This window comes from Cydia fagiglandana, chromosome 14 (genome assembly GCF_963556715.1).
Source record: "Cydia fagiglandana chromosome 14, ilCydFagi1.1, whole genome shotgun sequence".
Classification (NCBI taxonomy): domain Eukaryota; kingdom Metazoa; phylum Arthropoda; class Insecta; order Lepidoptera; family Tortricidae; genus Cydia; species Cydia fagiglandana.
In genome coordinates, this window is record NC_085945.1 from 17276665 (window position 1) to 17292827 (window position 16163).

A 16163-nucleotide genomic window follows, 5' to 3' on the forward strand; every position below is an offset into this window, starting at 1 on the left:
CAAAAACTATTTTGTATTTTGCATTTGAAATAGTATATTAAGGAAGTATTTGTATTTTGTATTTAAATACTTTTTATAAAGTATTTTTCACATCTCTGGTACATACACACACACATCACATTAAAATTAAGCACGACCCATTTACTCATGACGCGCAGTTTGGTTTCAAACCGGGTCTGACAACAGAGAGCGCCATTCTTTGTTTCAAGCATACCGTTAAGTACTATGTTGAAGGAAAAACTCCCGTAGTTGCCTGCTTTTTGGACCTGTCGAAGGCGTTCGATACGGTGTCATATGACGTACTATGGGATAAGATGGAAAAGGGCACGAGCACTCCGAGGGAGGTGATTAACCTGTTTCGGTACTGGTACGGGCATCAAACCAACCAGGTGAGATGGGCGGGCGTGCACTCGTACGTGTACAGGTTGGAGTGCGGGGTGAGGCAGGGTGGACTCACCTCGCCGCGCTTATTCAATCTGTACATGGATGAGCTGATTGCTGGACTCAGCAGCACGAATATCGGATGTTCCTTAGGTGGCACGACAGTGAACAACATTAGCTACGCAGATGATATGGTGCTGCTGTGTCCATCAATCAGTGCGCTAGTGAAACTTTTAAAGGTGTGTGAAGATTATGCGGTGGCTCATGGTCTGAGGTACAACACAAGTAAGAGCGAACTGTTAGTTTTCATAGCAGGTAACAAGGCTTTTGACGATCTATCTCCTGTCAGCTTGTGTGGTGTCGCTCTTAAAAGGGTGACGCGCTTTAAGTATCTCGGACACTGGGTGACCGATAATCTCCACGATGATGTAGACATAGAGAGGGAGCGCAGGGCGTTGCCGGTGCGTTGTAATATGTTGTCTCGCAGGTTTGCGCGATGTAATGGGAATGTCAAAGTAACGCTATTTAAAGCGTCTTGCCAGACCCTTTACACGTGCAGCCTGTGGACAAATTATACTAAAAGAGCCTTCAATGCCCTTCGCATCCAGTACAACAATTGGTTCAGGATGCTGTTGGGACTGCCTCGTTTTTGCAGCGCGTCCGGTATGTTCGCGGAGGCGCACACTGACAGCTACGGTGTGATAATAAGAGAACTGCCTCATTGATGCGTCTCGTGCGTGACAGTTCCAACAGCCTCTTGCGCCTAGTGCTAGAGTCACCTGCTTGCGCCTTCTGGAAACACTGCGACGATGTGCATACGGGTTCCAGAGGCTTAGTATATAAGTTGTTATGATTTAGTATAATTTGTTAATTTTGTTATAATTTTAGTATAGGTTTAAGTAATTAACATAATATTAAGGGAATGTATACTAACACTATGGACATGGTCTGAATTAAATAAATTGATTGATTGATTGTCCCGCCTATTCCTATCTCTATAATAGAATAATTATAAATAACAAATAATTATAATAATTAAATAATTATTAATAATTTAATTATAATAACTAATTATAGAATATTGACCTTGACATGTATATATATATTGGAAATTTGTTTATTTGTTAAAGAACAAAGTGACATCTTTATTAAATAATTTGGCCAAGTCCGAGATAGCTCGAGGCATTTAGTGTTCCGTACGGCTACCATCAGTTTGGCATTGACATAAACGATATCGTGAACGTAATTTACTTCCTATAGGTATATCTCTTTCGCACTAATATGTCAGTACGAGCGAGATGCATAGAAAGTAAATTACGTTCACGCCCACGGTAGCGTTTATGTCAATGCCAAACTGATGGTAGCCGTACCGCTCGCATCGTTACATTTTACAGAGGTTGTTTGCCTGTTTTTAGGGTACCGTATTCAACTACACACACAGAACAATAGTACAAAGTGTTTAAGTGCGAAGGCCGAAGGCCGAGCTTTAGCAAAATGTCATCGCTTTAGCACAGAGCAATAGTACAAGTGTCTAAATGTGAAGGCCAAAGGCCGACCTCCGCGTAGCCCGAAGGCCCGAAGCGTCCAGGATGTCAGTGCTTTAACACAGAACAATAGTACAAGTGTCTAAATGCGAAAGCCGAAGGCCGAGCTCCGCGTAGGGCCGAAGGCCCGAAGCGTCCAGGATGTTAGTACTTAAACACAGAACAATAGTATAAGTATCTAAATGCGAAGGCCGAAGGCCGAGCTCCGCGTAGGGCCGAAGGCCCGAAGCGTCCAGGCTGTCAGTTCTGTGTTTAACCACTGACATCTAACAGGCGTCGGGCCTTCGGCCCTACGCGGAGCTCGGCCTCCGGCCTTCGCATTTAGACACTTGTATTAATTACCTGTGTTTAGAACTGACCTCCTGGATGCTCCGGACTTTCGGCCCAATGCGACTTCAGCCTTTGGATTTTGCGACTTAGACACTTGTACTTAAAAATACTTGGAAAAGTTACGGGAGGCGCGCGTCTGTCGGACGCTCCTTCGGCCTTTGCATTTAGTTAGATTCTTGTACTATTGCTTTGTGTTTGAATACCGAAGTCGAGCATCTCGCGAATGCTTGATGTATTATAATAATTTAGAGTAAGGCCAAGCGCGCACCACGATTTTTTGTCCTGCGATAATTTTGTCGCAGAAATGCAACGTATGTGTTTATATGTTAGTGCGCGCATATGCGACAAAAAAATCGCAGCGATTTTTAAATTGTGATTTGTCACATTTTTCCGCAATTGTTCGCGACGCGATTGTCGCAAAGTGAATTGCAGCATGCGGAGTTGTATGGCCCCCCGCGCACTATGATAATAAAATCGCACCCCGGCCGGACCTCAGTCGGCATTTCGCTCTCCAAACCCCAACATCTCGGCACCTGCACCTCCAATGGAGTCTCAAAATGAGACGCTAGATGTTGACCATTTAATTATGGAAATAGACGGGGATCACCAGTCATACAGCAATCGCATATTAAAGACACGTTTCATGACAAGCGACTGGTCGACTTTTTCATTTTCATCGCAGTGCGCGCAGTGAATTTTCTGCGATATATTACAGCGCGATTCTAAAATCGTGTCGCAAAAATTTATATCGTGGTGCGCGCTTGGCCTATAATACCTTAAAATGTAACATAACTCCTTCAATTTGAATTTAGAACTCATTATTATTTTTTATTTGATTTTGTTTCTAGTTCTATGCCATATATATAGACTTTAATATTATTTAGAACTGCTAAAAAACAAGATCGGCTTACTTTAAATATTTCGTCAATTTTACCTGTTTCTAAAAAACTGTGATATTTAACTGTCATATAGGTACTATTTATTAATGTCTTCCAAAATTATTTTCTCGTAACAGGACTGAGGGGCTACCGCGTAAACCGAAATTCGCAATTTGCGGGGATCTTTCTCTTTTACTCCAATGAAGGCGTAATTAGAGTGACAGAGAAAAATGCTCGCAATTTGCGAACTTCTATTTTCGCGGTTATAGCCCTGAATCTTGTTGCTCACCGATCCGTTCAAAAATATACATAAGTACTGAATATAATTAATAGATATTATAATTATACAATTAATACAGAAATGTAATGGTACTTAATGAAAAGGAATATTGTGTATATTGTTTCGACGAATCAGATACTCTCAATAAAATCTATACATGAGGCCAAAGCTGTTCATAAATATTAAATGACTTTATTATCTCTATACGCCTTACTAACTCTAAGTGTCCTATTGTGGAAAAAAAAACACAACGACAGTCAAGAACGGAATTCTTAATTTGAATTTTTCAGATTTTTGAGATGCTAGTCCATTGCTTGGAAAGCCCGTTCGAAATTGAAACTTATTTGCAATTTAATAAGGTCGTATTTTGTAGATCTCTCTCATACTTATAGTAGGCTATTAAGATAAAATTAAATATCCCACAAAAATAAGCAATTCAATGCCAAAGTTTTAACTAAGGATGTTTCTCGCCTAATATGAATTGACCAGTGTAAGCATCAGTTAGCTAGCCCTAAGCAACCAAAGGTCAAGCTGCAGTTGAAAAACTAATAAAGATAAAGTTAAGCTGATAATTTTCCCGCCGTCTCCATGCTTCTTTAAGTTGGGTATTGACTGGTCAGCTGCCTGTTAGCTATAGTTTTCGCGAAAATCGCCAGGACAGAGGTGAAAATTTTTGTATGAAAACTTGCAACTTTAAATGCATTTTTTGACGAAACTATTGCAGTCTAAAATGAAGTCAAAATCAGTCCATCGACTCAATTTTTTGCAAGCTTTCTAATGGTACCCCACACGATTCTTACAAATGAAAAAAGTTTCAGCCTACCCCTCTCAACCCCCTAAATTTCCCCCTTTAATAAGAAATAAGCAGTTTTGACTTATTCACAATATGAGTGGTGGTAATTGCTATAACTGTTCCAAATTTTAGGTATCTATGTCAAACGGTCTCTGAGAAAAACGTATTTAACTGATTTGCAAGACCGAAGTGATCCCATAAGTGTTCCGTAAACAAAGTTTTGTACGGAACACTAATAATTCTAAGGGAAATATACGATCTCAATACAGATATGACATATGCACAGTCCGTCCGTCAAGTTATATTCTAAAGAAGAGAACTTATGTTAATAAAAATTTACAATCACTTGCCTGAGAGTATTAAGTCGTTGGATGGAGTTCAATTTAAACGCAAGTTGAAAGATTGGCTGCTGTATAAATGTTATTATGATTTAAATGAATATTTTTTGTAATTTAGACTAACTTTATTTAAGTATTTCTTAGACATTGAATTTAGTTATATAAGATTTATTGTACGCTCGCAATGGGCAAAATTGTTGATACCTTTATAATTTATAACATGTTATACTTTTTACACAATTTTGACAATAAAACATTATCTTATCTTATCTTATCTTATCTTATCTTATCTTATCTTATCGCACGCGCATAATAATATTGCTGTACCGCTCGCACACAGGTATTGACGGCCGGCATTATGATCAAGACGGCATTATAATCGCGCGCATGCGATTGGAATAGAAACATCAGGCCCCTATTTCACCAAGTACGACAGGTACGACAATTGTCAAAAAATGACAGATCTCTGTTTCACCACACCGACATTTGTCAGTGACACACGTCGAGTGACAATTGACAAGTGACAGGTGACAGGTGACAATTTCGTAAATTGTTTTGTATAGAATTTCATATAAACATGACAGGTATTTTGGTACAATTGTCCATCTTAAATTTAATGACAATTATTTTGTGAAACAAGGGTAATTTTTACTAGGCGATATATTTGTCGATCCCTTGGATCGTTAGTTGCTTTCTATGTGCTGTGTTGTTATCACTAACATGATATTGATTGAGATCCCAACCCCATCTAATGCAGCGTATACCTACATTATTTGTTGACAAGGCGTGAAAGCATTATTTTTTTGTTACTTTTAAGTTATTTTTTCTGTAAATGCAAAGTGCAGTGACGTCAGAGTAGAAATTTATTCGTACCTACTTTATATATCACCTTGCTTTCGCGGAGATTCATTTTCTAACCAAAACCCTAACTTTACCGTTAGTGCCCAACTTCGCCCAAGTAAATTATTAAAATTAAAACAATACCACAGAATAAGTAATAGTATTATCATACAGAACGGACACGCACCGCCCCGCCCCGACTCGGATTACCTCGCCCCGCGACTGAGTTCTGACGGACTCCTGACGTACGCTCAGTTCGGCTAGCGACGCCGCGACGCGATCACGCAACGTTCAAAATGCCGGTGTATTGTGCGATGTACGGGTAGTACGGATACCTACTTATTGTAGAAATGAATAATAATATAGTTTTCCAAAGAGACGAAATATGTATCAGTAAATAAGGCTATACTTTTGCGTAAAAATAATAATATCATATGAATTAAAACCCGTTCGTTGAATTTGTGAATGTTAAGCCAACATTTAATATTTAAAGTACCTAAGGTAACTAGACCTTCTACACGGATATTCCTCGTAAATGTTTTATTTTTAGTTTAACACTCTTTTCACAAAAAAGAACTTGTTGGTCGCGGGACATTCGCGTTTGATTTTTAATTTAATTTTAAGAATTTAAGAAATAATTATGAATGTTATATAAAATAATCAATAGGCATCAACAATAAGGTACATTTAATAATGGCGTGTTGAAAGTCCAAGTACGTGCAGGACTATAAACTGACAAAGCCAATTCAACAATTGGAGCGAAATAAAACATAAACCTATATTTTGTTAAACATAAACCTATATTTTGTTTTTTTACGTATTTCGGTCGAATTATGCAACGCAGCGGGCCGCTCGTCGTGTCCTTCGGCCGGCCTCGGCAAACCTCGGTTTCGCCTTCCCCGGGCGCCGCACGAGTCAGCCCTAAGCCACTTACTCACACAATGACGCGTGTACAGACGTGCCGTGCACACATATAAACGCAAACGATTTTCGATGTATGGCGTGTCCGCCCTGTGACAATACCTACCTAAACATACCTAATTTCGCTACCGGTCCCCAACGTAATCAAAACTATACTGAGACTTATTCCAAATCCAAATCCTAAATGTTGAAGTACTAAACGTCTTCGTAGGCAACAAAATTTACTATTTATAGTGTTATTATGGTTTCATGCTTGTTAAGAAGAATTTAAAAGCGATTTAAAGCGATTTTTATTTGTACCCTAAAGGCGAATTTAGGGTACAAAGTTTTGCCAACGTTTGCCAATAACGGAGTTTGCTAACAACGAAAACACTACAATTGTCATCTAAGCTCTAAGCCTGACACAGCTCCGATTTCATGTCAAGAATTACCGATAAATTGACAAACATGTCGACTTATAAAAACTACTCTTGTTTCACCAAATCATTGTCATTAAATGAAAGATTGACAATTGTAACTAAATGCCTGTTAAGTTTATAAGCACTTCTATACTAAAGCAGTTTACGAAATTGTCACTTGTCAGCTGTCACTTGACAATTGTCACCGACATATGTCACTGACAAATGTCGGCTTGGTGAAATAGGGCCCAGGCGGGTCGATGTAAAGTGTTTTGTTTACATAGTTAAGTTCCATAGAATGCTATGGAACTTGCTGACTATGTAAACAAACCGCCATATTGAAATTGTCAAAGAATGATGAATTTACTAGTGAGTGTCGAAACTTTGGGGCCGTGGGGGCCAAGTGCGCGTCGACTGTACAAAGAATTGTCGGCGCCTAATAGAGGCTTCTGATGACCAATTTCGCGCAGCGTCTTAGTATCGCCATACAGCGGGGAAATCCTTCTGCCTTCTGGCCACCTTGCCCGTTGACGGCGATCTAGGCCATTTTTTTTTTATCTGTAGGTTTTAAAGTTTTATTATGTTTATTTCTTTCTTTCTTTGTTTTTATCAGTAAAGCTTTTTCATTACAATATTATTAAAATGAAAATATAATAAAAATGACATACCTATACCTATTCAAAATATGTGTTTTATTGGCATAAACCTGTTGTCATATATTTTACTTCCTAGACGCTGCGTCTACGATTTATGAGCCCTGCGGTAATTTTTTTTACTAATCTTACGTTACAGTGCACCGGGCTAAAATGCGAAGTATTGGTAAATTTTGACAAGTTATTGCTGATTAGGGGTTGTCCAGAAATCATGTGATCATATTTGGCCAATTTATTATCCCCCCCCCCCCCGATAGGTAATATTCGAAGAAAAAAGTGTGTCCCAAAATGTTTTATACCCTTTTTGTCCTTTCCATTCCGTTACCGTAGGGATGAACCTACTAGGTGTATGAAACATGGTATAGCTCGTGATTCTCAGTAAAATTATACGTTTCCAATATACAAAATAGTTGAGTGTACAACTTGAAATGAAATGGCCGAGAGGACTGAAAAAAAGTACAATAGTTGATTATATCTTGTGTCATTAACAAGAAGCTTATTTCTTTCAGTGTCACGGGAAAGACTGTAATTCTGTGGTACGTTCTTTGTCGTTTAACTTAAATATTAATCCTTAAAAGTACTCCGTCTCACCCTGCTCTCCCCTGGAGTTAAAATTGCCAGTTACAGGCGGTCTAGCACGAGTTGCGTTCTCGCGCGCGAGTCCATACTTGAAGTCTCGCTTGTTGTATGGAGTCGCGCGCGAGAACGGAACTCATGCAGGATCGACAGATGCCAGTTGTGGAGCTGAAAACATGTTTACAGTACATATGGTTCCCGCACTAGTGCGTAAAATAGCACTTTTCGTGCGTATGTCAAAAGTTTAAAGGGCCATATGCACTGTAAAACGTTGTACGATACACGTGCGAATAGGTACCTCTTTTCCGCACTAGTATCGTAAATAACTATTTTAATTTCCCATGCTCTACAAGTAGATCATTGTTTGTCCGTTAAGCGGATTAAAAGTGATACGTCGCGGCCCTAGGGTGAAAAAGTAGCGTAGGTAGAGTCTGTGCGGAAAGAGAAGAGTCGTGGGATTTGAGGGCGCGCCAGTGCTATTTTATGGTTTTTGCTATGCTGACAACACTGATCACGTGATTATAGTACGACACTAAAGGTCATGATACTTGAATCCCTTTTGTTCCGATTTTTTACCACGGCTTACTAAACGGAGCCTGGTGGTGGTGTCGGCTCGTCAACTCCATCATCTGATTTAGCGCAGGCACTAGTTTTCATTTTAAAACACACTTGTTTTTGTCTCAGATACTAAAAAGTGACAGTGCGATTGACAAAACTGCTAAAACTAGTTAAGAATCTGCCCAATACAACTGTAATTTTAAGATAAGATAAGATAAGATAAGATGTTTATTTGTATAGTCATGTACATGGGATGTTATTACAGTTATACAGGAAGCTTCCATGACACCCTGTCAGGGCACACAAATTTTCTTATATCTAGCTTAATACTAAAGTACATTACAGGCCATGCATGCTATTATTATGTCTAATATTTTGAATTAATGTATAATTAATAATTAGTCAGGGCGAATTTCGTATTAAGTTGAATGTCAATGTTAGTTTGATTACAATTTTTGCTATAAGTAGTGCGGCTAGCTTTCATCATTTAAAAAGTTATCCACTGAGTAATAGCATTTTTGTATTAGGAAGGTTTTTAGTTTTTTGTGAAACAGTTTGTCATTTGGTTCCAATTTGATCTCAACGGGTATTTTGTTTACTACTTGGATACATACGAAATGGGGCCCGTTTCTATAGATGGCTAATTTAGAGCTTGGTGTTTTTAATTTGTTTCTATACTGGCTTCTAGTTTTGTATGTATCCAATTTAGCTTCAAATAGATCGGGGTTTTTCCTAGCAAAGATAGCGGCCTCCATTATGTATATTCCCGGAAGTGTAAGTAGCTCATATTGTTTGAAAAAAGGACGGCAACTGTTTGGGATCCGTATATTTGCCAGGATTCGTACACATTTTTTCTGTAGGACAAAGAGTTCGTGAGCGTCAGTGCTGGCTCCCCATAAGACCACACCATATCGGAGACTAGAATATATGTACGTAGTTTAGTATCAAACAAGATAGAGTCTCATTTATGTACTGCCTAATCTGTGCAGTCCAACAGTTATTAAAACCGGGTAGATCGGGTAAAAATTGGGCAATAGAACTGTAATTTTATCTGGGATATATTTCACCCATTGTAAACTGTGACTTGTAATGTAGTAGTAGTAGTAGTAAACTCTTTATTGTACAAAAAGACATATTAAAAATAACATACAATTAGCAAGAAGTACAAAGGCGAACTTATCCCTTTGAGGGATCTCTTCCAGTTAACCTTTGAGTAGATGAGAGGAGAGAGTGAAAAGAGGGTGACAAATGCAGCAAAATGTACAACAAGGTACCAGAAAGATAAAGGATATAAATACATACAAAATTTATAGGATAAACATACATATATTACACAAAAAGGAAAGGGGAAAATACACTAAAAATTGGAAAGAATTAGAACGATATAAAGCAACTATACAATAGAAATATAGACAAATTAATCAGTCAAATCAGATAACCATAGCTTCTTTAACCTCAATGTATGTGTTAAAATAGGCCTTCCAGCCGATTCGGCGTGGATTTTGACTTATTCTTTGCGCTGGTTCAATGGCCTCGCCAAATCGACACCCGTTTCATATGAAGGGTGGAAAAAACACAAAATATAAGATAAATAAATAAGAACCCTACACTCACCCCCCTGTGACGTGGTGCAGGTCATCCGCAATCAATGTAACCGCATGCAGTTCTTCCGAAAAAGAATAAGTTTTCGTGTAAAATTGTCCGCACCGATCGTTTTCATATCACTGACACACACTTTCTTCTTTTTGTTTATTTACTTTTTTTTCCCCAAACGAACAACAAAAAAGGTGAGAATGAAATGAGGTGATGAATGATATTAAAAACTAAACATTCCCCCGCCCGAGCAAGGCTGAAGCCTTTATCAACAAAAAAAACCAAATCATTAATAAACTACAACTAAACTAAAACAGTTTGGTATCGCTGCCTCCGCTTATTCTTCCATAGGAAGCCTACAAATTTTAACAACCGGCCGCGTGAGGCTACCTGTGGAAGTTTTTAAACGTACTACCCTAACAACACCGTCTTTGCCGGGTAGCAATTCCTCTATTCTCCCTAACTTCCATTTAAGAGGAGGTAAATTTTCCTCCTTTATTAGAACTAGATCGCCCAGCTTAGGCGGATCAGTTGGAGATGTCCATTTTCTACGCATTTGGAGAGAATGTAGATATTGTTCACTCCATTTTCTCCACAGGCGTTGAGACATAGCTTGAATTAAGTTAAACCGACTCAACCGCGAGTTTGGAATATCCTCAAAATTGTACTCCGGAACCGAAAGCAAAGGTCTACCTATAAGTAGGTGTGCAGGCGTCAAGACCTCCAATTCATGAGGATCTTGGGACAACGGACATAACGGACGACTATTAAGAACCGCTTCAACCCTGGTAAATACCGTTACCAATTCGTCGAACGTCAAAACCTGTTCACCTATGACTCGCCGCAATAATGTTTTAGCCGATTTTACGGTCGCCTCAAATAAACCACCGAAATGAGGCGCCGCTGGAGAATTAAAGCGCCATGTTATTGACTGCTAGGCCGCGCCGTCGCTAAGCCCTTGCTGTACTTCTTGAGAAGCCAAATATCTCCGCACATCATCCAAATACCTATTTGCACCCGTATAGTTAGTTCCGCAATCGGAACGTATCACACTCGGCATACCGCGTCGAGACGTGAATCGCGTCAAAGCCGCGAGGAAACCTTCTGTCGAAAGGTCAGTGACGCACTCTAAATGGACCCCTTTGGATGCAGAGCATATAAATACGCAAAGATACGCCTTTAGAATTTTTGCATTCCGCAAACGAGAGTGTTTAATGCTGAACGGCCCAGCAAAGTCAGTTTGCACCGTGTGAAACACACCAGTCGCGTTAACCCGATCCCAAGGCAACGCTGACATAATTGGCGCTATAGGCCTAGCCTTGGTCCTAAAACATTTCATACACTTGAAAATTCGCGTACGAACCACTTGTCCCGCAGAAAGAATCCAAAATTGCCGTTGTAATACAGCCATGAGCACCGTAGCTCCCGCATGGCAATAAGTCACATGAAAATGATCTATGATCAAAATCGTTAAAGCGTGTGTTTTGGGTAAAATCACCGGATGCTTCCTAGGAAATGATAAACTCGAATGTTCCAAACGACCTCCAACGCGCAACAAGCCGTCATCCCCAATAAACGGCAAAAGCCGACGTAGCCGCGTGGAACATTGTTTGTCCTGGGTCAAGCAGTGGATGTCGTCCGCAAACTCCTCCTGCTGAACCAATTTCATTAACCGCTGCAATGCGAACCGCCGCTCTGAGACTGTCAACACCCCTATAAGTTTTTCAGACGAATTCCTGGCATTGTTGACAAACCGGAAACAATATGCTACGACCGCCAATAACATATTCAACCGACTAAACCGCGTAAAAATATTATCCTCGTCAACAATTCCAGCTAAGGCCCGAACATTTACCTTCACCTTCCGCAACCCAGGTAATGGATCTTCCGCTTTGTCCATTATATTCCTGGGCCAGGTCTCTGCATCACCTGACAGCCAAGGAGGACCCCACCGTAAAGGGTGCTCAGGCAGCACTGATGCGCGACAACCGCGACTCGCGACATCAGCAGGGTTCATTTCTGAAGGTAAGTGTCTCCAGACTATCTCTAAACCGCAATTCAGAATTTGAGAAACGCGATTGCCCTCAAAAGTCTGTAACAAATGTGGTGATACCTTCAACCACGAGAGAACAATGGTGCTGTCACACCATCCGAAGATTCCGTTGATCGTCATATCATCACTGATGGCAGCAACGACGTATTTCAAAAGTTTGACTAGCAACGCAGCGCCGCTAAGTTCAAGTTTCGGGATAGTTAGTTTTGATTTGATCGGTGAGACTCGGGATTTGGCCATCATCAAACTAACTTTAACCATCCCATCTTGCCCCACAGTCCTCAGATATACCGCAGCACCATATCCCAGTTCTGACGCATCTGAGAACCCGTGCAGAGAACAAGACTTAACGTCCAATAAGACAAACCGTTCCATACGTAGACTTGAGATTTGGGGCATTTCTTTCAAAATACCTTGCCATTCCTCAACCACGTCATTAGGAGCTTTCGCGTCCCATGACAAATTCTTCAGCCAGAGTTGCTGCATGAGGACCTTACCCTGAAAGATGACCGGACAGATCCACCCCAAAGGATCAAAAGCTCTAGCTAATGTTGACAAAATTGACCGCTTAGTACATCCACTAGTGTCGTCTAGCCTGGTACGATATGAGAAACTGTCACTGCTAGAATCCCATTGAACACCAAGGATTTTATAGAAGCTAGGGCCATCCGCATTGTCAAATATTTTCCGAGGTTTTTCTAAATGCTCCTCTTCTATGTCCTTTAAGACTTCCTTGCTGTTTCACGTCCACTTACTAAGCTCGAAACCGCCAGAGCGTAGTAAGTCCGTCAGCTCCTGCTTCAACTTGCTCGCGTCTTCTATGGAATCAGCTCCACCTAAAATGTCGTCCATATACACCGAAGAGCGGAGAAGATGTGCCGCTGCAGGAAACCGTGTTTCCTCGTCGTCTGCTAGTTGTCTTAGCGTCCGAATCGCGAGGTATGGGCTCGACTTCATACCGTAAGTTACGGTATTCAGTCGATAGATACGCAAAGGTAAGTCTGGGGACTCCCTCCAGAAAATGAGCTGAAACCGCCGATCCTCCTCAGCAATCAAAATCTGTCTAAACATCATCCTCCATCATGATTTCCGCGATGTCTCGCTGTAGCTTTGGACCCGCATGTAAACAATCGTTTAGGGCGACTCCATTAGCTGATGCGCAGCTAGCATCAAAAACAACACGAATTTTGTCAGAATCCGCCTTAAAAATTCCATGATGTGGTATGATATAGCTATCACTTGTATAGTCCTTTGGTTCCCCATTACACAAAGACATGTGTCCAGTCTCCAAATACTCCCGCATAAACCCAACATACTTATTTCTAAAAGCCTCGTTGCCGCTCACGAGAAGCCGCCTCTCCATAGCCAAGAACCGCTTCATGGCTATTGGCACAGTATTTCCTATCTCAGGGGCATCAGATAAAAAAGGTAACCGTGCCGAATATCTGCCCTCTCCAACCCGTCGATGGGTTTCCTTAAACATCTTCTCACATTCCAGATCCTTGGGGCTTTCTATATTAACTGGAATGTCCTCCACTTCCCAGAACCGCTCTAAAATCCGATCTGTACTTGTACTACAGAAGAAGACTTGGGACGCACAGGAAACTTGAGGGGACGCCGCAATAGTGACTGGACCCGACAACGCGTAGCCGAACACCGTGTTCGTTACCCGTGGAATGTGGTCATTGATTTTAATACGTCCGCTGAGTATGATGTCACCAAGTATGTCTTCGCCTATTAAAATATCAATCTGCCGACTGACAAAGAACTGTTCATCCGCAAGATACAGTCCGCGATAATTATCCGCTAATTGGGCCGGCAACGAATATCCAGGCAGGTTATGGGTAACTTTATTTAAGACTGTAGCCGTGGTCACTAGCATAGGCTGATCCGTCAGCCTAGGTGCCATGGTTAGGTTAACTGCTCCCCTACAACCGCTTATAGGAGTACAGCTCAGTCCTGTGATTGGGGCATCAGACTTAAACCGTTTTAAGCCCAACTTCTGCACGCAAGACTCCGATATAAATGTGGTTTCGCTTCCTCCATCCAGTAAGGCCCGCGCCTCCTGGAAGTTACCGCTGCTGTCCAGTACTCTTATTATTGCCGTCGCAAGAAGCACCTTCCGCTGAAACCTATCAGATTTGTTGGCCTGTGATGCCGTTAGTCCAGTGATTCCAGGGACCGCACTTCCTGGGTTGCCGCTGGCCGAAGGTGCACTCACAATAGGAGCACTTGGAGAGGACGAAGTAGCACTGTGAGCCTTCCCACTTGTAGCAACATTATTTGAAGTCAAACGTTGTTCACGATCTGAACCAGTTGCCGGAAGATCGAAATGTAATAAATAATGGTGTTTAGCCGAATTACACTTGTAACAGTTCTTGTTATAAGTGCACTGGTTAATGTTGTGACCATTTAAACACTTGAAGCGCAACCTGAGCGATACCACCTCACGCTTCCTAGCCGCAGGTTTCATCTCCAGGAATTTTTCACACCTTGCAATGAAGTGTCCGCTTTTTCCGCACAGTCGACACGCCGACGCCGAACCCGCACCCTCGAATGCCGCATGAGCCTTTACCGCATGGCTCAGTCCACTTCCACTACGCCTTCCCGCTGACGTACTGGCCTGTGGCTCCGCACTGGATTCCAAAATCCGTATTTCGGTTTCCAAAAACTTTATAAGGTCCGAGAATGTGGGTAACTCTTTATCGGCGTGCTTATCTTCAAAATGTTTCTTCAAGTTGCCGTCTAACTTTTGAAAATTAATATAAAACAGCAAATAGCACCACGAATCAACAGGAAACTGCATCTTTTCCAAGGCCTTTGTGTTTTCAATTAAAGTATTTAAAAACATTTTTAAACCACTTGCCCCTTTAGTGGTGACATGAGGTGCACTTAACAAATTGTGCAACAAACGATCCGCTAACAACCTTTTGTTGTTGTACCGTGCATTTAACAAATCAATCGCAACCGAATAATTATCTCCTATGACCGACAAATGCTGGATCAAGGACTTTGGTTCACCTAAAAGCGACCCCGCTAAATAATACATTTTTTCAGTATCCGATAAGGTGGTATCATTGCCCACCAAAGATTGGAACAATTCCATAAAAGAAACAAACTCTTCCACCTGTCCCGCAAAGGTAGGAAGTTTGACTTTAGGGAGAACTGCCCTATTCCGCGCGCTTTTAGGATTGTCATTACCGTTACCGCTGCTACAGCTATTGTCCGCGTTAGCTGAAGCGTTCAAATTAGTCAACCCTAAATGGCGTTGTTTTATAAAGTAATATTTCTTGTTGTACGCTTCGTACTCCTGAAGATGACTTTCCAAATCAAAGCTCTCTATATCCGCAGCAGAGAGCTGAAGTTCATAAAACATTTCCGTAAATGCCTCATAAACTTTCTCTAAATCTTGAAACCGCACGAGAAAATCACCTTCTTGTTCCGAAGACAATTCGGGATTACGAGCCAATCCATCCAACACATCCATACTACGACATGCTGTATGATATTTCATCTGCAGCAACTGTATCCGCCTAGCTGCCGCCATGTTTACGTTGGTATTCGAACACGAAACCCAAATAAATATAATCAATAGGATCCCGAATCCAAACAAGAACCACACCATGAAAACTACAAATAACAATTATACATTATTTTCATTTTTAACGTACCGCACCGCAATAAATCATTAAATATAAACCGCACTTTGTAATAATATATTGAGTTTTTACCGCTAACTTCAATATATATTATGAAATATTTATTCCGCAAACTTTGAAAGAAAATGTTTAGAACCCCTGAAAAATTTGTTCATGTACCGAAATTGCATTAAATACCGATAAATAATGCTCAATACCGCTTAACCTAGAAATATCAATGTTCAGAAAAACACAAAAATCCCATCTTAGCTGAGGATCGAACCCTCGACCACAGTAATAGTAAGCAACCACTACAACCACTAGGCTAGTATAGAAGTTACCTAACTAGACGAAATAACCCTATAGTATCTGAACCTAGCGATGTGGTA

The 16163-nt window shown here is 40.8% G+C and overlaps 2 protein-coding genes across 2 annotated transcripts; one reads left to right on the forward strand and one right to left on the reverse strand.

The window, feature by feature from the left end:
• The first annotated feature begins 314 nt into the window (after positions 1–314).
• LOC134670464 (uncharacterized) lies at positions 315–1106 on the forward strand. Its single transcript, XM_063528291.1, has one exon. It carries the CDS (start codon positions 315–317, stop codon positions 1104–1106), a length of 792 nt encoding a protein of 263 aa, XP_063384361.1.
• A 12093-nt stretch (positions 1107–13199) lies between these two features.
• Positions 13200–15683, reverse strand: LOC134670465 (uncharacterized). The gene has a single exon (XM_063528292.1). The coding sequence runs from the start codon at positions 15681–15683 to the stop codon at positions 13200–13202; it is 2484 nt and encodes an 827-aa protein (XP_063384362.1).
• Positions 15684–16163: the final 480 nt, after the last annotated feature.